Source organism: Phalacrocorax carbo, chromosome 12 (genome assembly GCF_963921805.1).
Source record: "Phalacrocorax carbo chromosome 12, bPhaCar2.1, whole genome shotgun sequence".
NCBI classification, from domain to species: domain Eukaryota; kingdom Metazoa; phylum Chordata; class Aves; order Suliformes; family Phalacrocoracidae; genus Phalacrocorax; species Phalacrocorax carbo.
In genome coordinates, this window is record NC_087524.1 from 18539079 (window position 1) to 18556961 (window position 17883).

General features: G+C 40.5%; 2 protein-coding genes across 3 annotated transcripts in view; one reads left to right on the forward strand and one right to left on the reverse strand.

The window, feature by feature from the left end:
• On the reverse strand, positions 1–13750 carry IKZF5 (IKAROS family zinc finger 5). Its single transcript, XM_064464341.1, has 6 exons — positions 13609–13750; positions 11930–11995; positions 10963–11057; positions 10481–10644; positions 10011–10193; positions 1–5305 (listed from the first exon to the last, which is right to left on the reverse strand). Exons 4-6 carry the CDS (start codon positions 10611–10613, stop codon positions 4362–4364), a joined length of 1260 nt encoding a protein of 419 aa, XP_064320411.1. The 5' UTR covers positions 10614–10644; positions 10963–11057; positions 11930–11995; positions 13609–13750; the 3' UTR covers positions 1–4361.
• Positions 13669–17883, forward strand: part of ACADSB (acyl-CoA dehydrogenase short/branched chain) — an 18414-nt gene continuing 14199 nt past the window's right edge. Inside the window, exon 1 of one of the 2 annotated variants that reach the window (XM_064464339.1) lies at positions 13669–13797. In XM_064464339.1, coding sequence (XP_064320409.1) covers positions 13759–13797 — 39 coding nt within the window. In that variant the 5' untranslated portion in view covers positions 13669–13758. The remainder of the gene's footprint in view (positions 13798–17883) is intronic. The other variant, XM_064464340.1, reaches the window with a different exon arrangement.

Below are 17883 nucleotides of genomic sequence, written 5' to 3' on the forward strand. Positions count from 1 at the left end.
TTAGAAAGTGTTATTTTATTCATATCTTACAAAAGCAAAGCTTCACAACATGAACTACGCTAGATATAGTTATTTCAGAGTTAACCTTGTCATCTGAAAACATTCACTACACAAAATTTATTTTACAACTCTAACAGGTTTCATTTTTGCATACAAAATATGCTCTTTACACTGAAATACATATTATTAACAAAGCAGGTACTTAGAAGCACGTACGCAAAGTTTGCTCAATGAAAAAAGCATCAGCAGGGAAAAGATTTCCTGCAGCAAAACATCAATTTGCTGTAGATTTTCAAAAAAGCTTAAAATTAATAGAAAACTTGCCAGTGAAGACTTCTAAATTACATTCCCTTCGTCAAAAGAAACAAAAAGCAAACACCCCCCCAACCCCAAACATTCTGGAAGAAGACAATTAGCAAAAGATCAGTTTGCAGGAAACACTGTTGGAACGTGTCTTCCAGCACTGAGTTTTATGTTAAAATGCCAATCAACATTTTATGTCGAAATCCTCTTCATCTAAACATTGTATCTGTGAAAAAACAACCAGTTTTCCCTATTAGCTGCTTCACGGTTGGTTTAAGTATTAACTGAGATAATCTACCAGGATCTTCGGTCTAATATTTGCATGTTCATTGGAATAGCGAGTCTCAAAATAATAAGTCCGTGTTAAGAGTACTATAAATAGTGCATGTTAAGAGTATCAACAAATCTATAAAATAATCTATTACAATAAAAACAAAAACCCCACAAAGTTAATGTTTTGCAACTACAGAACTTAACAGAATCAAGCTATGGAAAAATTTCAGCTCATTCCCAAACCTCCCTCTTAATACAAGTTAAAATGCTGATCACCACCTTCTAAGGATTTGTTTTTTCTAAAAAAACCAAGTTAGTGCAGCATAGCACACAGAATTCAGTATGAAAAGTCCCAAGGGCGGGCTCGATCCCGCAATTCCCAACGAGCATCCCTCACTGCCTCCGAGCGAGGCCTGCTTGTGCAAGGGAATCGTCAGGATCACACTCTACAACAATTTTCCAGTAGTAATCCTGGTCTTTAAATTAGAGCAAATCGTACATAAAAAATAGGAAAAACTGATGTGGAAATACACCTTCCAGAGTGACTCAGTAGACAGAAGGAAGTGGTTACAGTCAGGGCACAACTGAGACACTGTGTTAGGTTTAAAAATTAAGAACCCCTAGTCCAGCGGGGGACCCTGTGCGAAGGGCTGGGTAGTCAGCAGGTCAGTCAGCAACCGCAGATCTGGCCGTGGAATCAAAGAACGAATGCCTAAAACCTGCTGCTGCCCAAGAATCCCCTCCGCAAACAGGAGCTAGACCAGGGAGAGAAGGAAAAACAGTTTTATCAACTGTTTTTTAACAGTTGTTGAAGCTAACTTTCTTCTCCTTGGGTACTCTGAAGCAGGAACAACGATATTAAGTCAGCAGTTTTAAAATACTTCTAAACAACAATTTGCGAGGTTGGGGTTAGATTTTTTTTCATACTGAGTTCTAATATTAAGAACATACATTCTCCCGCAACAGAGGATCACCTCCTAAGTGAGGGCCCCTTTTCAGCAAGATCACACAGCCCTCCTCTTGCTACCAGCTACCTCTATTACTGCCCTAACTTCTTCTACCTAAAATGTCGTTCAGGGGCATCATGGTTCAGAAGTCATTTTTATAACTCGCCAAATCATGAGCCAACATAAAAAGAAAAGTCTATAATGTTTTGAGGCACTGCCAATGGATCAGAAACCGTGTAATTGGAATGAAAGGATGAAATCTCAAACATCTGTGCACACTGGAGTTAATCTCCCTGCCGATGCCAAGACGAGCAGCAAACCAAGGCGAACTTGGTGATTTTAATGGGCATCACTCAGTTTTGGGAGGTGCTCCTTGGAGCACCACCAGTTCAGAAGTTTCCTTGGCATTGCTAGAGCCTCGCAACAAAAGTTTACATCGCCTATCAAAAGGCAAGGAAAATTACCTCTGTGAACTACTATTTGTAATGCTCTGTAGTTCTAATGTCGTATTTTAGCCAAATTTAGATTTCAGAACGTGTCCATATATGACCAAAAGAGAGCCACCATCTCTGCATTATTCTTTGACTGGAAGCATCACATTACACAATCTGTACAGGAGCAGTAACTTCCAACGGGATTCCAGTTCAGCCGACTTTTAGTCCTTAAAATAAAGGACTCTGGATGTTTATGCATAATACACAGAGTTGCAGTTCTGCTATAAAATAAATTTTCAAAGTATAAAGCCAAGAGATATTCTGGAATTATGAAGAGTGTCATTAAGAAAAATGGAAATTGCATTCTGTTTTACAAATCCGCTGAAACAGATTTTGAACCAGGCCTGAAACCAAAACTGTTTTTAGGAGCGATAGTGTGTTATCCTTCATCTTCTCTACATTGGAAATACTTCAATGTATTGAATTATTTTCATACACATGAAATGTGCATCATTCTGTGCATATTACATACGTATGCATAGTTTTGACCTCTCTACCACAAGTCTATATGCAGCCGAGAATCCAGTTCCTTCAGCTGGTTACTTAAGGATGGAAAATTCAACAGCAGGTAAGTTAGGTAGAGAGAAAGCTATTCAGCTCCCAGACTTCTAATTTGTTAAAGTCAAAATTACTTCTAAAGCTAAAATTCTCATAAGGGTGGTTTTTCCTGCATTGGTCTTACACTGAGGTCATTGTAAGTTTTTCCACTGGCTTCAGAAAGCTTTAGCTCCTGTAACAATATAAATTTGAATAAGCCACACATTTGCTATGCAGATTCCAGCCTCTGACTTGCAGAACATTAGTAAAATCCCCCTGCTTTTAACAAAACATATTTGCTACCATATTTTTCTGATAGTAAAGGGGGAATAGATAAGGGAAGCTTTAATTTGTCTCAAGTAAAATAAACTAAGGTAAAAGTGCATGTCTAAGAATGGGAAAAGTAACAATTCTTCACTTTTTTTAAACATTACAAATTCCTGTGTAACACATTAAGAGCTTTTATTCATTTTGCTGGGATGGTTTATTTAGGTTCCTATTAAAGTGCCTGTCTGTTAGCCTAGGTGCTTCTAAAGTAAGATGTACAGTATAAGAAAACCCAAACACGTGCAGTGGACTTCGGGTCCATCTTTAGTTACCATTTGCCACCTCTGATATTAGTCACAATGACTTCAAATGCTGTCAGCCAGCATTCCCTTGCCTACCATGCAAAGAGTGCGGAAAACCCAGAATCCCTTCCCCGAATTTCCAGCACAGCAAAAGGACAACATATCCGGGGGAGGGGACACAAGCAACTGACTTCCAAGTTAGCTGTGGTAATCTAGTTTACAATAAACTAGATTATACAACTCTCAAACATACAAGCAACCTATCAGCTGTAGCTTGGCCCAAGATAAAACTGAACAAAGTATTTTTAATTTGTAAACCTCTTCTTTCTATTAGAACTCCCATCAGCAGGACAGAAGTCTAATTGTGCAAATTTTAAACATCTGTACAAATTAGTTTAAGGCAGTTAAAAATCTCATGGAATATATATTAGTTCTACAAGCTTTTTTCATGACTGTTTAAAAATTATATCCTTTTTAAAAGAACGACGTAAAATTTCAGTAAGTGTAGTTTAAAATAAGGTGTCATGTTTAATTTTTCCTTTGTGTAACTAGTGAATGACAAGCTTTTAACTCTTTCCCTTTTCTACTGGAGGTTCATTCACAATAACCTGTTATCTTCTAGTTTTGTGATGAGTTTTAAAAATAATAAATTAGTGTTTGAGCCTGAGCATGAAGAGTATAGGCTATACGAAGCAAAATATTATTATTAAAACAGATTAAAGCAAGTTTTACATCAAACTGATTTTGTATGTGAAAGTTGCTTCTGTTGGTTTTTCCAGTTTGGAGCAGTAGCAAAGTTTTTAAGGATAGGTATGTTTCCAAAGTAACATAGGTGTCATTGCATTAACCTTTCATATTTTATGGTTAATACATTCTGTCTTGTCTAGTAAATAGTACCATAATTGCACCCTGTGTTTCTGGACATACGCTCTGCGCCTACATTTGTAGCATGTTTATTGGGATTAAGTGCAAGCAACTTAAATTTAGCAACCAAAACATGTAAATGCATTCCAATTCTTATAGCACTCTCAGCTTTTTTGAAAGGCTACATATATAATATCGACCACATCTTATATAAAATTTCCCTGGCAAGTTTTACGACAACATAAAAATGAATTTGCCTCCTTTGTCGAACTGATTAACGTGAAGAATCCTTACGGGAATGTGCAAGCTTTCCTTCAGCAAGTATGAAAAATATACTGTAATACATTAAAAAACTAAAGAAAGCACGTTCTCAGTCAATGTTGACTATGTTGGCCTCTTGCAAAATGGCAAGCAAAGTCATACTTATTTTTACACTTACACCCACATATGTTGCACTGAAATGGATTTTCAAATCCATGACATCCCATGTGAATAGTATAAAGGATATTGTCCGCAAAGTACATGTCACAGTGTTGGCAGTGATGCAGGAGCTGAGGATCCTGGACTGGAAGGGTTGGAGCAGGAGTACTTGGCTGACTGTTACTTATGCTGGGAGTACTGGTGTGCGCACTGCGATCACTGCTGGGACCTGCCACGGGACTGTAGTTCCTTTGATTGTGTGTAGGGCGAGGATCTGGGCTGGTCGGAGATGAACTTTGAGGGATATTTGCTGACACAGCTGAGACTACGGCAGGTGCAGCAGGCTGCTGTATCATGAAAGGCTTTTCATCTTGACAGGAAACGACGTCAGGAGAGGCTGGATTTTGGTTTTCAGGTGGCAAGCTAGATAGCTGTCCAGCTAATGTAGAGAGCTGGTTTAAAGGATTATCTACCATGAGGTCTTGTGGGTCTCTTGGCAGCCCACTGCTCTGGGTTGTTTTTGTCATGGTCTCATACGCTTCAGTCTGGATATTTGGGATTTCATGCGTGAAATCATTAAGGTAGTCTGGTTTCTGAACCACCATGGAAGGTGGACTCAAATTAATTAATGCTCTTCTGCTGTACCCCAAATTGCTGGTCTTCTTCTGCAAAACCCCCCACATTTTCTTGCTGCTTAGGGAAGACCTTGTACCCTTGATTGGCACCATTTTATGTTTGCGCCTGCGGTGGTGAGATAAGTTGCTTCTGTCACTGCAGCGAAAGGAACACAATTCACATTTGTATGGTTTTTCACCAGTATGCGATCGCATGTGAGCTTCCAGATGACGTTCGTAAGCTGATGCAAAGGGACATAAATGGCATCTGTGTGGCTTCTCACCTGGAAAATTAAAACAGATTCTACTACAGCATCTCAAAGTGCTTGAAAAAGGCTTTTCATGGAACAGAAAGTAGCAAACTGGGAGCTGCTAATCAAGCAGTTCAGCTTTGGAGTCACCGCCAGCCTTGAGTTTAGCTGGGAATTTGGTGGAAGAGTGCAGTAAATTTAGACATCTCTGTCTCACCCAAGTGATAGTAAGCGTAAGAGCAAAAATGTGACCAGAATTAGTGTATCAGGCAACCTGACTAGGAATTGCAGCAATGATGCCATGGACTGAATGCAATGATGTTTGTGTGGTGCTCTTAACTGGATCCAAACCCTACCTCACCTGTAAGAGTTGGCTACAGGGATGTAGCACCAAAATGTCATCATTCTTAATAACTGTCCTTAACGTGGAGGGAGGGTCTCCTTTCGACACTTCCAAACATTCCTACTTTTAAACATCCTGGGACTATTATTTAACCCACGTACACATGCATTCACTCCAGAACTGAATTTTGAAAAAGCATCCTGTGGCTAAAGAGTTATTAAAGAAAATGAAAGCTGGCTAATCCCTGGACAGCTGTGTGCTCTCGCAGGCATGGTAGTACCCAATAGCCTCCTTTCTGATAGGTAGAACTTTGCGCTTCTATTAAACGATACTTAGATTCACATTAACTCTTTTAGAAGTATGTGGAAGACTTTCAAACAGAATTACAGGCCAACACATTTGTAACACAATACTTTTGGAGTTTCGATTTTCCTTTCACAGAATGATCTAATAGAAGTTTTTAGATCCAGGTCTGCAATGTTAGAAATGCCTAAAGGATTTGATGTGTGTTCAGGTGCTGAAATGAAACACCACCTTATCTTCCTATCTACAATGCCAGGCTGATTTCTACATGACCGTTGTGCAACTGATTCTCTTGCCACACAGCACGACAAACTCTAAAAAGGAAAATATGAGTGGGCTCCTTCTCTTCAGCCTTTATGGTTGGTTTTTTTAAGCATTTTTTACTATTTTAAATACAGGGCAATACATCTGTTTTGTAGCTTTCAAAATCCATCTAGAACGACTGTAAAAGCCAGAGATCTGAATGCAGCGAGGGCCACTATTACACTGCAAGAGCTGGGCAGACCCCGTAAGATGGCTTGTGATGGACTCAGAGAGCCCTTCCCATGTGGAGCATCCCACAGTTTGGAATCACAACCTAGGGTACTGGGTAGATTTTTTTTTCCCTACATCACTGGCTCTTCAAGAGGACAGAGGTAGCATAAAAATTTTTAAGTGTCTTATTTGCACCAACTGAAACCATGATTTCTTAATAAGCACATACATGTATGAATACATATATGTGTGTGAGTGAAGATCTGGAGATTTGGTACAAACACTGATGTAGAAGACTGACCAACTCCCTGTATCCACAAAGAACTTGGCAATCTGAATGGTCTTATTTCATTCCAGACTGGTTACACAGAGGTAAAGATTTGCATCCCATGTTGCACACCCTTAATACAACACAGCTGGTGAACTACTAATTACACTGCTGTCAGACTTGGCATAAAGATAATTCTGCAGCAAGTTGTACTTAATAATGGTTGCGTGATCATGCCTGGGTCATAGTTATTTTGGCAGATACCTTGCTGCACTTACATGTTATCCAGGATGCATTACCTGTTTACTGAAGCTACTAGTCAGCTATCACTTCCCTATTTTAATGATGATTCAGTCACTCTGAGCCTTCCTAGTCCACACAATCCAACCCGTATGCCTTTGTCACACTTCCTCACATGCTTTGGAGCAAAACTACACTCAGGTCTTGGATCTCCTTGCCCTTAAGTAAAAAAAAAAAAAAAAAAAAAAAAAAGCCAGGAAAAGCAAACCAAACAAACCCTTCCTTGTTCTGGAGTCCCCAGTCTCCGTACAAAGAAACAAAGCAGGACTTTCCAAAGAGCCATTAAGGTAATGCCAGAATGGTGCAGCCATCAGGACACCATGCAGCACTATATTAAAATTACGGATATGGAATGCATTGCAGGCAAAGGGGCAACTATACAGAAAAAGGCCTCTGGCAGCCGGAGATTTTTGTCTGTATTACAAAACTGACCAGACTGCTATAAGGAAATGAACTGTTATCTTTGTACAGTTACTGGTATTTTGTTAGGCATCAGACATGTTTGAATCAGTAACCTGGCTATAAAGGGTCTGCTGTGCAAAGCTGCATCCAGATTACTGAAGCTCTTTGGCATGCAGTAGGCTGACACCCCCGTACCCCTCTCTCAGTGCTAGCTAGCTTCCTGAAACAGAAATAATTCAGCCTGCATGATTTTGCAGTAGAGCGATGCATGCCTTTGATTTGGCTACCTTTTCCTAGCACCTTTGTGCAAGTTTCTTTGATCAAATGAGTCATGCATGTACCCTCTGATAATGGGAATACCTGCAGCAGCACTGAGACAATAGTCACCCCACAGGAAAAGCTCCATTCTTCTGGCAAAATGCTAACAACATCATACACTACAGCTGTAAGAAACAACTCAAAATGTTAGTCAAGGCACAAACCTTGCCCTCAAAACCAAATTTGTGTAGCTCATGGAACGTTTGCTTCTGAATAACAACAACTGGCTCAGAGATTTTTGAGGACATTTCTCAGCACCGCAATTTTTGAGGTGGAATAATGTTGGAATCTTTCTTGCTTTTGTATATAGTATGCTACGACCCTGCTGAAATGCTCGTAATCTGCCACTTGTATTGTTTGCTACCTCTAGCCACTTAGCGACCTCTACTCCTAAGGTAGCTGCAGGATAAGAAACATTCTGAAAACACAAAAGAACTCTTAACCTAGAATCTGGGAGCATCCAAAAGGTAGGCAATTTCCTAGAGTAAGAGAAGTAATGTTGACACTATGCCAGTACACACATTTTGATACTTAAAGAAGGAAGATTTTATTTTTTTGCTCTCTAGAATGTCTAAAAATTTATGACATTTGATATTTAACAACACATTGCTTCAGTTATTCTGTCTGAGGAACGCCACACACACCAAAGCCATCAAAAACATCAAGAATCAGCAAATGCACAATACCAACATCTTCCAGCAGTAATTTATGTTTCCCATCACAGCTCTAGCAGCCCATCTGCTCATGTTGACAACTGGCCAGTAGTTAACTGTGGGCTTGGGGATGCAAGTTTTGAGATGGCAATAGCTATATGCTAATGAAAAGATGTGAAATTTTCAAGTTTATGTTACTTTTACATCTTTAAGTACCATGTAAAAGTCATCCTAAAGTGCTATAGTGAACTGCATTAAGTCTGCAGTACAGCTTCTCCCACTACGTGACCCACATTTCACAAGCTCAAAAATAGCACTGCACAGTGGAAAGCTGTTGAAAGAAAAACACCTCTTGTTCTCCACATACCATATGAGGTATGGTAGGTGAAGCTGTAATGGCTTTGCAGATCTGCAGCAAACCACAGCGTTAACACAGTGTCCAATGCCAGCACACAAGCCACAGTATTTTATCCACTATTGAAACTACCCAAAATTTCCACTGGGAATCTGAAAACAGCAACAGCTACAGACAGAGGTAGCTCACGGTAGCACAAGAGAAGAATTTACAAGATCTCCAGGGTCTGAACCTCAGAATATTCCAATTTCTAGCTGGTTGCCATTTTCTATCCCATGTCACCTTGTTGAAACAAGCCAACACTACCAGGCCAGTCCAAGGAGGACAGACTTCCTCAAAATGCATACTGGGAGTTACTGTGTAGAAGCAAAGTCAGAACCTAACAATAACTGTACCTAGAGAGAGATACAATTACATCCAAGTTACAACAGTACGTTTCCTTCAAAGTGAGTCCCAGAATGCCACCTACCCAAGACCACTGAAATGATACACTTAGAAGTTTTTGGGACAGCCCACACCAAACTGGAAACCTGTAGAACTTCCATTTTTTGCAGAAACAAATTTTTTTCTTATTACTCTAGTTAATAGCCATAAAGTCTGTATCAGTTTAACATACTCAGCAGGCACCAAAGTCACAAGGACCTTTTGTTTGTTTTGTCTCATTTGCCAAGAAGTCGGAGCTGACTTCATGAACAGTTTAAGATATTCTAACCTTTACTGTGAGTTTTGCTTTTCAGCTTTACAAGCTCAACAGCGACAAACACTCTTAAACAAGCCACAGCAAGTATTGTTTGTTTTCATTGCTAATATTAATCACTTATTTGATGATATTGGCAGAATATTCAAATGTGAGGACATAAGAAAACTTTGCTCTTATTACTTTGTTTTGTATTTCCACACCTAGGATGTTGTACAAAACAGGAATATTTTCATAGCTAAGCAACAGAGGAGGAAAAGCCCCTACAAATCTCCATGTGGCACTTCACTTTTCTGATTAGCGAGGAAAAACTAAAAGTTACGTTTAGGGCTCTTCAATTCACACTGATGCTTTCATGGTAGACTTTACTCCCCTATATAGTTACTTCAAATTCAGTAGTCTGCTATAATAAATATAAGTAGGAATTTGCATAATTTCAACAGGTACATAGCACATATTTTAAAAAATAGTCTATTAAAAAAAAAAATCCAAAAACCAGTTCTAATTGTTGAGTAACTCTAAGAACTATCATACCGCTTGAAGATACGAACTCCTCCCGTGCAAATCGCAACATCGAGTTAATACCACAATGTCTCACAGCAAAGCACTGCAGAATATGTCATACCTGTATGAATTCTGATATGCTCTATGAGCCGTGCTGTTCCTTTGCTGGCGTAGTTGCAGTATCGACACTTCAACTTTCCATCAAATGTCCTTTCAAACCCATCCACTAACATTCCTGAGTTTTCATCCAGTGAAACTTCAACAGAAGGATGGTCCAGACCATTCTGATCACCTTCTGTCCCAGCTGTGAATAATGCAACAGAGATTTCAGTCAACAGTCAGTGGGATACTATGTATTGCGCTGTGAGAATATGTCAAGTACCTTCTGCTTCTCTACCCCCTTGGCCTTTAAATATACACAACTAAAAGAACATACCCTGATTAAAACAAAGGTACGTACACATCCTTTGTGATGTGAAAACTATCAGAAACACTTCCATACAACTGTAGTAGTCTGCAGAATTATCTAGAATGTGAACCATGCAGTCATTCTCAAAAATATAAAATTTGATAGCACTGAAATAAGCTTACCTCCCTGAAGAGTCTCTGCTTCCTTGTCGCCACTAACTGATCCAGAAATCATATTCACATGGTGAGTCTGCTGTGTAAGATATTCCTGAAAATCTTTTACAAAGTCCAAAGGTTCTGGCTTCTTTTCACCCATATTCACCCTTTATGTTTACAACCTCTTGTGCCTAGAAGGAAAAACATTTTCAAAACAAAAACGTCATTGAATTAAAATGCATTCATAAAAACAAGTTTGGGTTTTGGTTCTATTTGTTTGTTTGTTTTTTAAGTGAAGGATTACTTTTATCATACAGCATGACTCAATGCACAAACTAACAACCACAAGAATTATTTTTTTTTAATTTTTAACTCATTAAAGATCACCAAACATACTACTGGGGAAACCGTTTTCAGCAACAGTAACATAGGGAAATATCCAATTAGATAAAATGATGTAATAAAAAAAAAAAAAAAAGGCAAGTTGATTTTGATTAAACGGATCATACCTGAATTTCAGTCCCCTGCTAAGTAGCAAACATACTCCAAAATGTACTCCCAACACGTCAGATAGAAAGCACAAAGCACAGCTTCTCTACTTTCCCTGGGAGGAGAAAAAAAAGAAATGTAAGTCCATTTTAATTCCCAACCACCCCCAAGTTGTAAGAAAGATACTTGGAAAAAAAATATTGAAAGACAGGTTCTAACACTCTACTGCTCTAAGTTTTATTAAAACCATTACACTTCCAGAAAAACTTTTCAAAGACTGCATCCACTCCTTTGTGTATCTCCCTGAGAGACACTTCTATCTCACTGATTTTTTGAATAGTGAACATGTGGCTCCAAAAAATGCAAGTTGAGTAAGTCAGTTATTTTGGGAAACCAACTGAATGTCACTGGTTAGCAAAGATGGAAAGAAGCCTTATAGAAAGCAGTATTTCATAGTTCTCCCAAAATTGTAGTTTCCTATCCTGCATGAAATCCTTAATCCCTTTCATTATTTTGCATTGAAATAATAAAAATATTCACTAGAAGTCAGTGGTCATGCTCTTTTCTGGACAAACCTCTAGAGTCTCATTTTGCAATGAATTTGCAAATTGCAAATTTGCAAAAAAAATTTGTGAAAACAGAACTTAGGATTCAGTTAGAAAGAGGCCAGTGAGTCAGGCACGTTATTATTCCTGAAGATTACAATCAGAAATAATTTATAATGCTACGTTTTCAATAAGAATATCTGTTCTCCAGTAGCCACTAAACAAAACATTAGGTGACCTACAAAAACTCAAGTCCTGAGTTCAAGACTACTTTTAAACACATTCTCCTGTATTTTCAAAGTTATTTACAAGTGTTAGTTCATTTTTTTGGCATCCAGATGAGTATCTTTGTTCACATCATACCTAAGTGCACTCAGATATTATCATTATTATCACCATTAAGTTACTCCTGAACACATCTTTACATATCAATTTTCCCTACCCTCTTTCAGGTATCACCAGCCTCGTGTAGGCTTAAGTTAATTTGTGTTCCATTTGTTGGTGTCTCCTGCAATAAAACAAAGATACGACGATGTGAATTATAGATACGAAAGAGAGATATAGGGCAATGAAATGTAGAGTACTGACTGGTGCAGCTTTTACCAAATTATAATAAGAAATAACAATTTTAAATTAAACCATTCTAAATATTGAATGGTTCAACATGAAACAATGCTAAATGTCCATATTTTCACAGAAGAATCTGTGTAATTCTGTACAAGACACAAAAACCTATTTGATCCATTACTTTTATAATATCTAATTTTTAAAGAACATTGCACAAAATTTGAAAAATCTGGTTGGGGAAAAGATGTTATTTTAGGGATCAACTGCATAAAACTTCCTTTTTCTACCTCACTGATTTAATTTGAGAACATTCATTGTTCATTTTTTTAAATGTCAATGTAGGTAAATCGCCAAAACGTAACAACTGCTTCAATCCTCTATGTCTGCATGCACAGAAGAACTTTTTGTGATTTTATGTGGTATTTTTCATAGCTATACAACCAGCAGCTCCCTTTTTCAGGGAAGAAGGATACAGATCAGATGCTTGCTATGTCGCTACTGCAAACTAGTAAATGCAGTTTTAATTATTAGAACCTGAGCAGAGCAGCTCGTGTTTCATGCACTCGAACAGGCTGATCACACCAGATGTCCCTCAAGTTCTACTTATACAGAACTGCATTTGTACATGATACAGAACTGCACACGTACTTGCAATACACATACATTTTCTACACAGACAACTACATCTTCTCCAGCTTTATCCACTGATGGGCAGAATATTGGTTACTCATTTTTGACACATGCACAACTGCTGGATTTAACACTAGTTACAGTACTGATATATATTTATTGTCTAAGGAACGCCATAGTTTATGCTATAATGAAAGGCGTTACACATATTTTGCTTAAAGAATTCAGACACAGTAAAAGCAGAAGTTTAACACACACGGTAAGAACTCATACTGCAGTAATTACAAGAGAATAAAATAACACGACTACGAGCACAGGTATGCATCCCGTTTTAAAAGAATTAAGGAAAAAAGGGGGGGATTTCTCTGCCCGAGCCTCATCTTTTCCAGCGCAAATGACTTAAAATTCATTAAATTAAGGAGGAAGGATCCCAAACTCAACACAAGCCCTCATCTTTTCCAGTACAGACGAGTTAAAATTAACGAAACGAAGGCGGAGGGATCCCCAGCTCAAACCAAGCCCCCCTCCTCTGAAGGAGTTTCGCGCGTGGGAAGGGCGCGGACTGGCAGCGCTGGCTGTTGCCGGGCCGAGCCCCGCGACCTGTCACCAGCCGCGGAAAACCTCCGGCTGCTCCGCCACCCCCTTCCCACGCCAGACGCTGAACGAACAGCCCCCGCGTTTCCTCCCCCTTTCCCCGACCCACGCCGCCTTCACGGGTGGCTCCCCCCACCCGAGTAGCCGAGAGCCGCCCCTCCCTCACGTCAAGGGGAGGCCCTGGCGGAGACCCCGCGGCCGCCGGGCAGGCGTGTCACGGCCACGGCCACCGCCGCTGCCCCGGGGAAGGGAAGGGTGTGCGGGGCCGCGCCGCCGCTACCGCCACGTCCCCTCACGGCGGGGGAGTAGCGGTAAGAGGGCGCTACTCACCGCCGCCACCCCGCGCCGCGCCGCAGCCGCCGCCCGCTGCCGCCGGCGCCGCCATGTTTGTTATGCCTCCCGCCGCCCGGCCCGGCCCACCCCAGCCTCGCGAGACCGCGCCGGTGGCCCTGGCGACGCGGGGGCGGTACGGGCGGGAACATGGCGGCGGCGGGCGGTTGGCTGAGGAGCTGCGGGAAGGTGAAGCGGGGTGCCCGAGGGAGCGGGAGAGGGGTGGGTTCCCCGCTCCCCTCTCCTTCCGGGGGCGCCTGAGGGAGCGGGCGGCTCCGGGGCGCCGGTCTCTGGGGAGGTGCCGGGTCCGCTCGGTCGGTTCCAGTGCAGCTCTGCAGGGGGTGAGGGTGGGTTTGGAAAGCCCTCTTCGCCTTCTGTCGTGCGTGTTTTCGTACGGAGGGGTGGTATTGGGTAACTCCTTGCTAAGAAAAGCTCTTGTAGGTCTTGTGAAAGGACTTGTAGTGGGAGCAGCCCGCGGCTGATACGCCTGTGAGAAGGCAGCACAGCTGGAGCAGCAGAGGTGCTCCGATGTCTCCTTAGCCAAATTGACAAGAGACTTGTGGTATTGTAGGGGTAGTCAAAAGGCAAAGGAAACAAGCAGAACACCTGGGTTTGTGCCACACATATGCTTTTTCTGTGCAGAGTGAGAAGACACGCTGACCTGGGACTTTCTCATGGCAGCTTGTGGGTGTGTGGTGACAACCGAAATAAAGAAAACCAACCCCGTAAACGAGGGCGAGCAAGCTTCTTGTGATGGAGCTTCTCAGCTGAGAAATAGGAGCTGTCTGGGAGCCAGTGAGGATGGATACAGGGGTGGAAGTCATCAAGGAAAGCGGAGTGAGCTTAGGAAAATACATTGCTTTGGCCTTTTATTTATTTGTATTTTAATGCTGCTGCCAGGTCCACTAGCATTAAAATCTTGGTTTAGATTGTAAAACAAACAAGAGACCAAAAGAACTGATCTTTAAAGAGTTGAGGTGGAGGTAAGGATTGAGATAAACAGGAAAATCAATGTTATCAGCAACCCAGAAACCAGTTTTCAAATACATGTTTAGTAGGGCAGGCAGTCTGAATCTTGTAGCAGCATAAATCATTACATTACCTAGAGAAAAAGAGGGGAAAAAAGCAGGGAAGCAGTATCAAAGATTTTGAGTATGGTGTTTTTGCTTTAAATAACTATCTGAAAGTTAGTAGTACTATATGACTGCATGACTTCTGAGAATAAATATGTAAACAATAATGTAGTGACTTGATTTTTTTTTTTTAATCTAAATGCCAAAATAAAGTAATTTCTGCACTGTGCTATTACTCGCTCTGGTGTACATGTGGGGGTGTTGCCAATGTAGGTCCCGTCCCTTGGGGCCATCCTAGTGGTTTTATGACTTTCCAAGGTAACCTTGTTAGGAATATTCCTCTTGCCCTCTAGTGCCATGTCAACCAGGTATCAAACAAGCGTTTATCAAACCGTGTCTGCGTATGTATGCTAAGGGCTGACTTTGTTTCTCCTGCCACCGTAGGACACCTTTCTCTGCCGCTCTCAAGTGGGTTGGTGGCAGTGGAAGACCCTCCAAGTGAAAACCCTGGGCAAGGGGGAGACCCTGGGGTGGTTTCCACTGAGGGGGAGGGAGGCAAAGTGAGCTAAGGGACATTTACCTCAGCGCTAACTTTCTCGAAACCTGTGGCATCACAGCAGGCCTGCCGCAAGGGCTGTAACCTGTAACAAGCACTGAGCTGTTTATGGTGTTTGAAAACCTCTGATTGCTCCCCAGGCTGTTTGCAGGCCACCTCAGCCAATACAGCCCTGGGCACTTGTGCTTGACCTTGCTGAGCTGCTTTTAATCTAGTTTGTCCAACTTCCAGCTTTCATTAAATCTGTCTGGTTTTTTGTGGTCTATAAAATCTGTACTTGTGGCTTTGGATGGGGCAGAGTCCTGTGCATGCATTTAGTGATATGTTCTCCTGTGTGGTCAGTAATTCTACGTCCAAATGTCAAGTGCCATCAAATGAAAGTGCAGGTAATCCCAGAGTACTACCAGTTGTTGTTCAACAGTACTGGTTTATTGCCTACTAAGCATACTTACTTGCAGCTTTTCAGTCAGTTTTGTGTTCTTAAAAAGGCACAGTGCATTTTTCTTGGCAGCTCTTGGTCAGTATTGGTGAAATATTCTCAGTGATCCATCTTTGGTTGTGCCACCATGAAAGAAAAATGCTCTTTTCTTTGTACTTGGAAATGAAGTAGTGGAAGAAGCAGGAATTATGTGTGATTTATAATCCTGTAACTGCTCGGGAAGCATACTGTGTTAAATATATACGCGCGTGTGTGTATACTTAGATTTTTCTTTCTCAGACCTTGCTAAGAATATGGACTTATGCAGGTGGATGTTTAATAGTCTTGCACGTCTGGGTGTTGAGTGACCCTACCATAGCTGGATGTTCTGTGAATAATCCATCCCAGACTGACAGCTTCCAAAACACAGTTGCCTTGGATTTTATCTCTACTCAAGCAACTCATTCTTTGTTTCTCTGTTAAAACCTATGGTGACTCCAGTAACTGAGTTTTCATTTAAAAGTGTTGCAGCTATTGCTGATCATCCAAACTTTGTAATCATGAAGCAGCCCCACTTGCTTTATGTGACATGGGGTGTTGAATGTGAATGAACATTGAATGTGCACCGCAATATTTATTTTCTGTATCACCACTTTTTGGTTTGTGTCATGCATGACTGGTTGTCCTGAAGTTGGAGTTTCCTTACTGTAATAGACTTACGCATCTTGTCCCTAAGACAAAAGAAGACCGTATATGTGTTTTACATCAGTTCTTCAGCCAGGGAGATGACAGGTGTTGAAAGCCAACATGAAAGTGGGTGAATTATTAGAAGGATCAAAGGAATTTTTACTTCCTGACCCCAAAGTTTCTGCCGTTTTTTGAGGAATGCTGCTATCACAGTGGGCGTTGCAAAATTGTCCTGCGTTCTGTGAGCTCAGTAGCAGTCTGGTTACTGCACAGCTGGTCAGTCTGCTCGCTATGGTGTTAAGAGTGGGTGCTGACAAAAGTGTATGTTGGCAGGCATATGCTCATATATATGCTGTTGTTATGGCACAGCTGTGTCTCTACTGGGGGTTTCTGTCAGCAGTTGTCTTGGTAAGACATTAACATCTCCACACTTTAGACTGACAGTAAATGTGACAGAAATCTGTAGCAAAGATCTGTAGACATTAGCCACAGAATAAGTTGGGTTTGGGGAGCTATGAGAGCAAAGCCATATTTCTGTCTTGCCTCTTTTGAGATCAATCAGTCAAACTGTGCTTCTTTTTTAGGTACTGCTTTTCAGGAATACATTTTGCAGCAGTTTAGCTACTGTTAGCCTGTTACTTTTTGAGACATATTGATTATGCTAACTTTAAAAAAAATCCTAAGAAATTATTCTGTGGTTAGAAAGTATATTAACTTTTAAACCAAATGTATTCCTTTCTAAAGCCTGCTGTTATCTACTTGATGAAGTTTTTATAGTTCTCCAAGGTACAAAACCAATTGACCGTCACAGTATCTGTGTTCACCCACCTGACAATCACTATGCATATCTTGCTCCCAGAAGCCATGGTCTGTTCTGTTCATTTTTGTGACTTTTGCCATATAAGCTTAATGCCATTCCCCATACAGTAAAATGCACTGTAATACTTCTGCTCTGTTTGGATAACAATTCTCCTTGACATAATTTGAAATTGTTGCATATCATGGACAAATGAGGAGAGGTTAAGCACAGATTACTCAATTTTAGTTCCTTTCTGTACTTTTTCAACAAATCAACCAAATAGGACACATTAATTATTAGTTACATAGTACTATCAACACACTAACTATAGGATTTAAACTAACTATATAGAAATCAACTATACAGAAACATTCAAATGCCAGGGCTTTGTCTATGAAATGCATGCTCATTCTGAAAATCATTAAGTGGTGGATAAGAACTCAGTTTGAATACAAAAATCCACAGTGATGTTAAAAGTTATGTCTTTTCACAGCAAAGTACCAATAATCCAGATGACATGCTGTCAGATTGCTTTAGAAACAAGAGTTGCTTTAGAAAACCAGGGAGAAAGCAAAGTTTGTCATTGAAGTTGACAGGTCTTCTGTAAAGAACATTTGTATGTCTATTTCACATTTACTCTTGTTATATTTGTTAGTGAAGATCCTAATTCTATCAAAATATATACTTACTGCTATGAATGTTGCAGCAGACTTGCAAAACCATCTATAAAAACAAATACTGT

Coding starts and splice junctions, on each gene's coding strand:
- IKZF5 (XM_064464341.1), bottom strand. CDS start 10,613: ATGGGTGAAAAGAAGCCAGAACCTTTGGACTTTGTAAAAGATTTTCAG. Junction 10,194..10,480: donor AGCAGAGACTCTTCAGGGAG/GTAAGCTTATTT, acceptor CATTATTCACAG/CTGGGACAGAAGGTGATCAG. Junction 5,306..10,010: donor GCATATCAGAATTCATACAG/GTATGACATATT, acceptor TTAATTTTCCAG/GTGAGAAGCCACACAGATGC.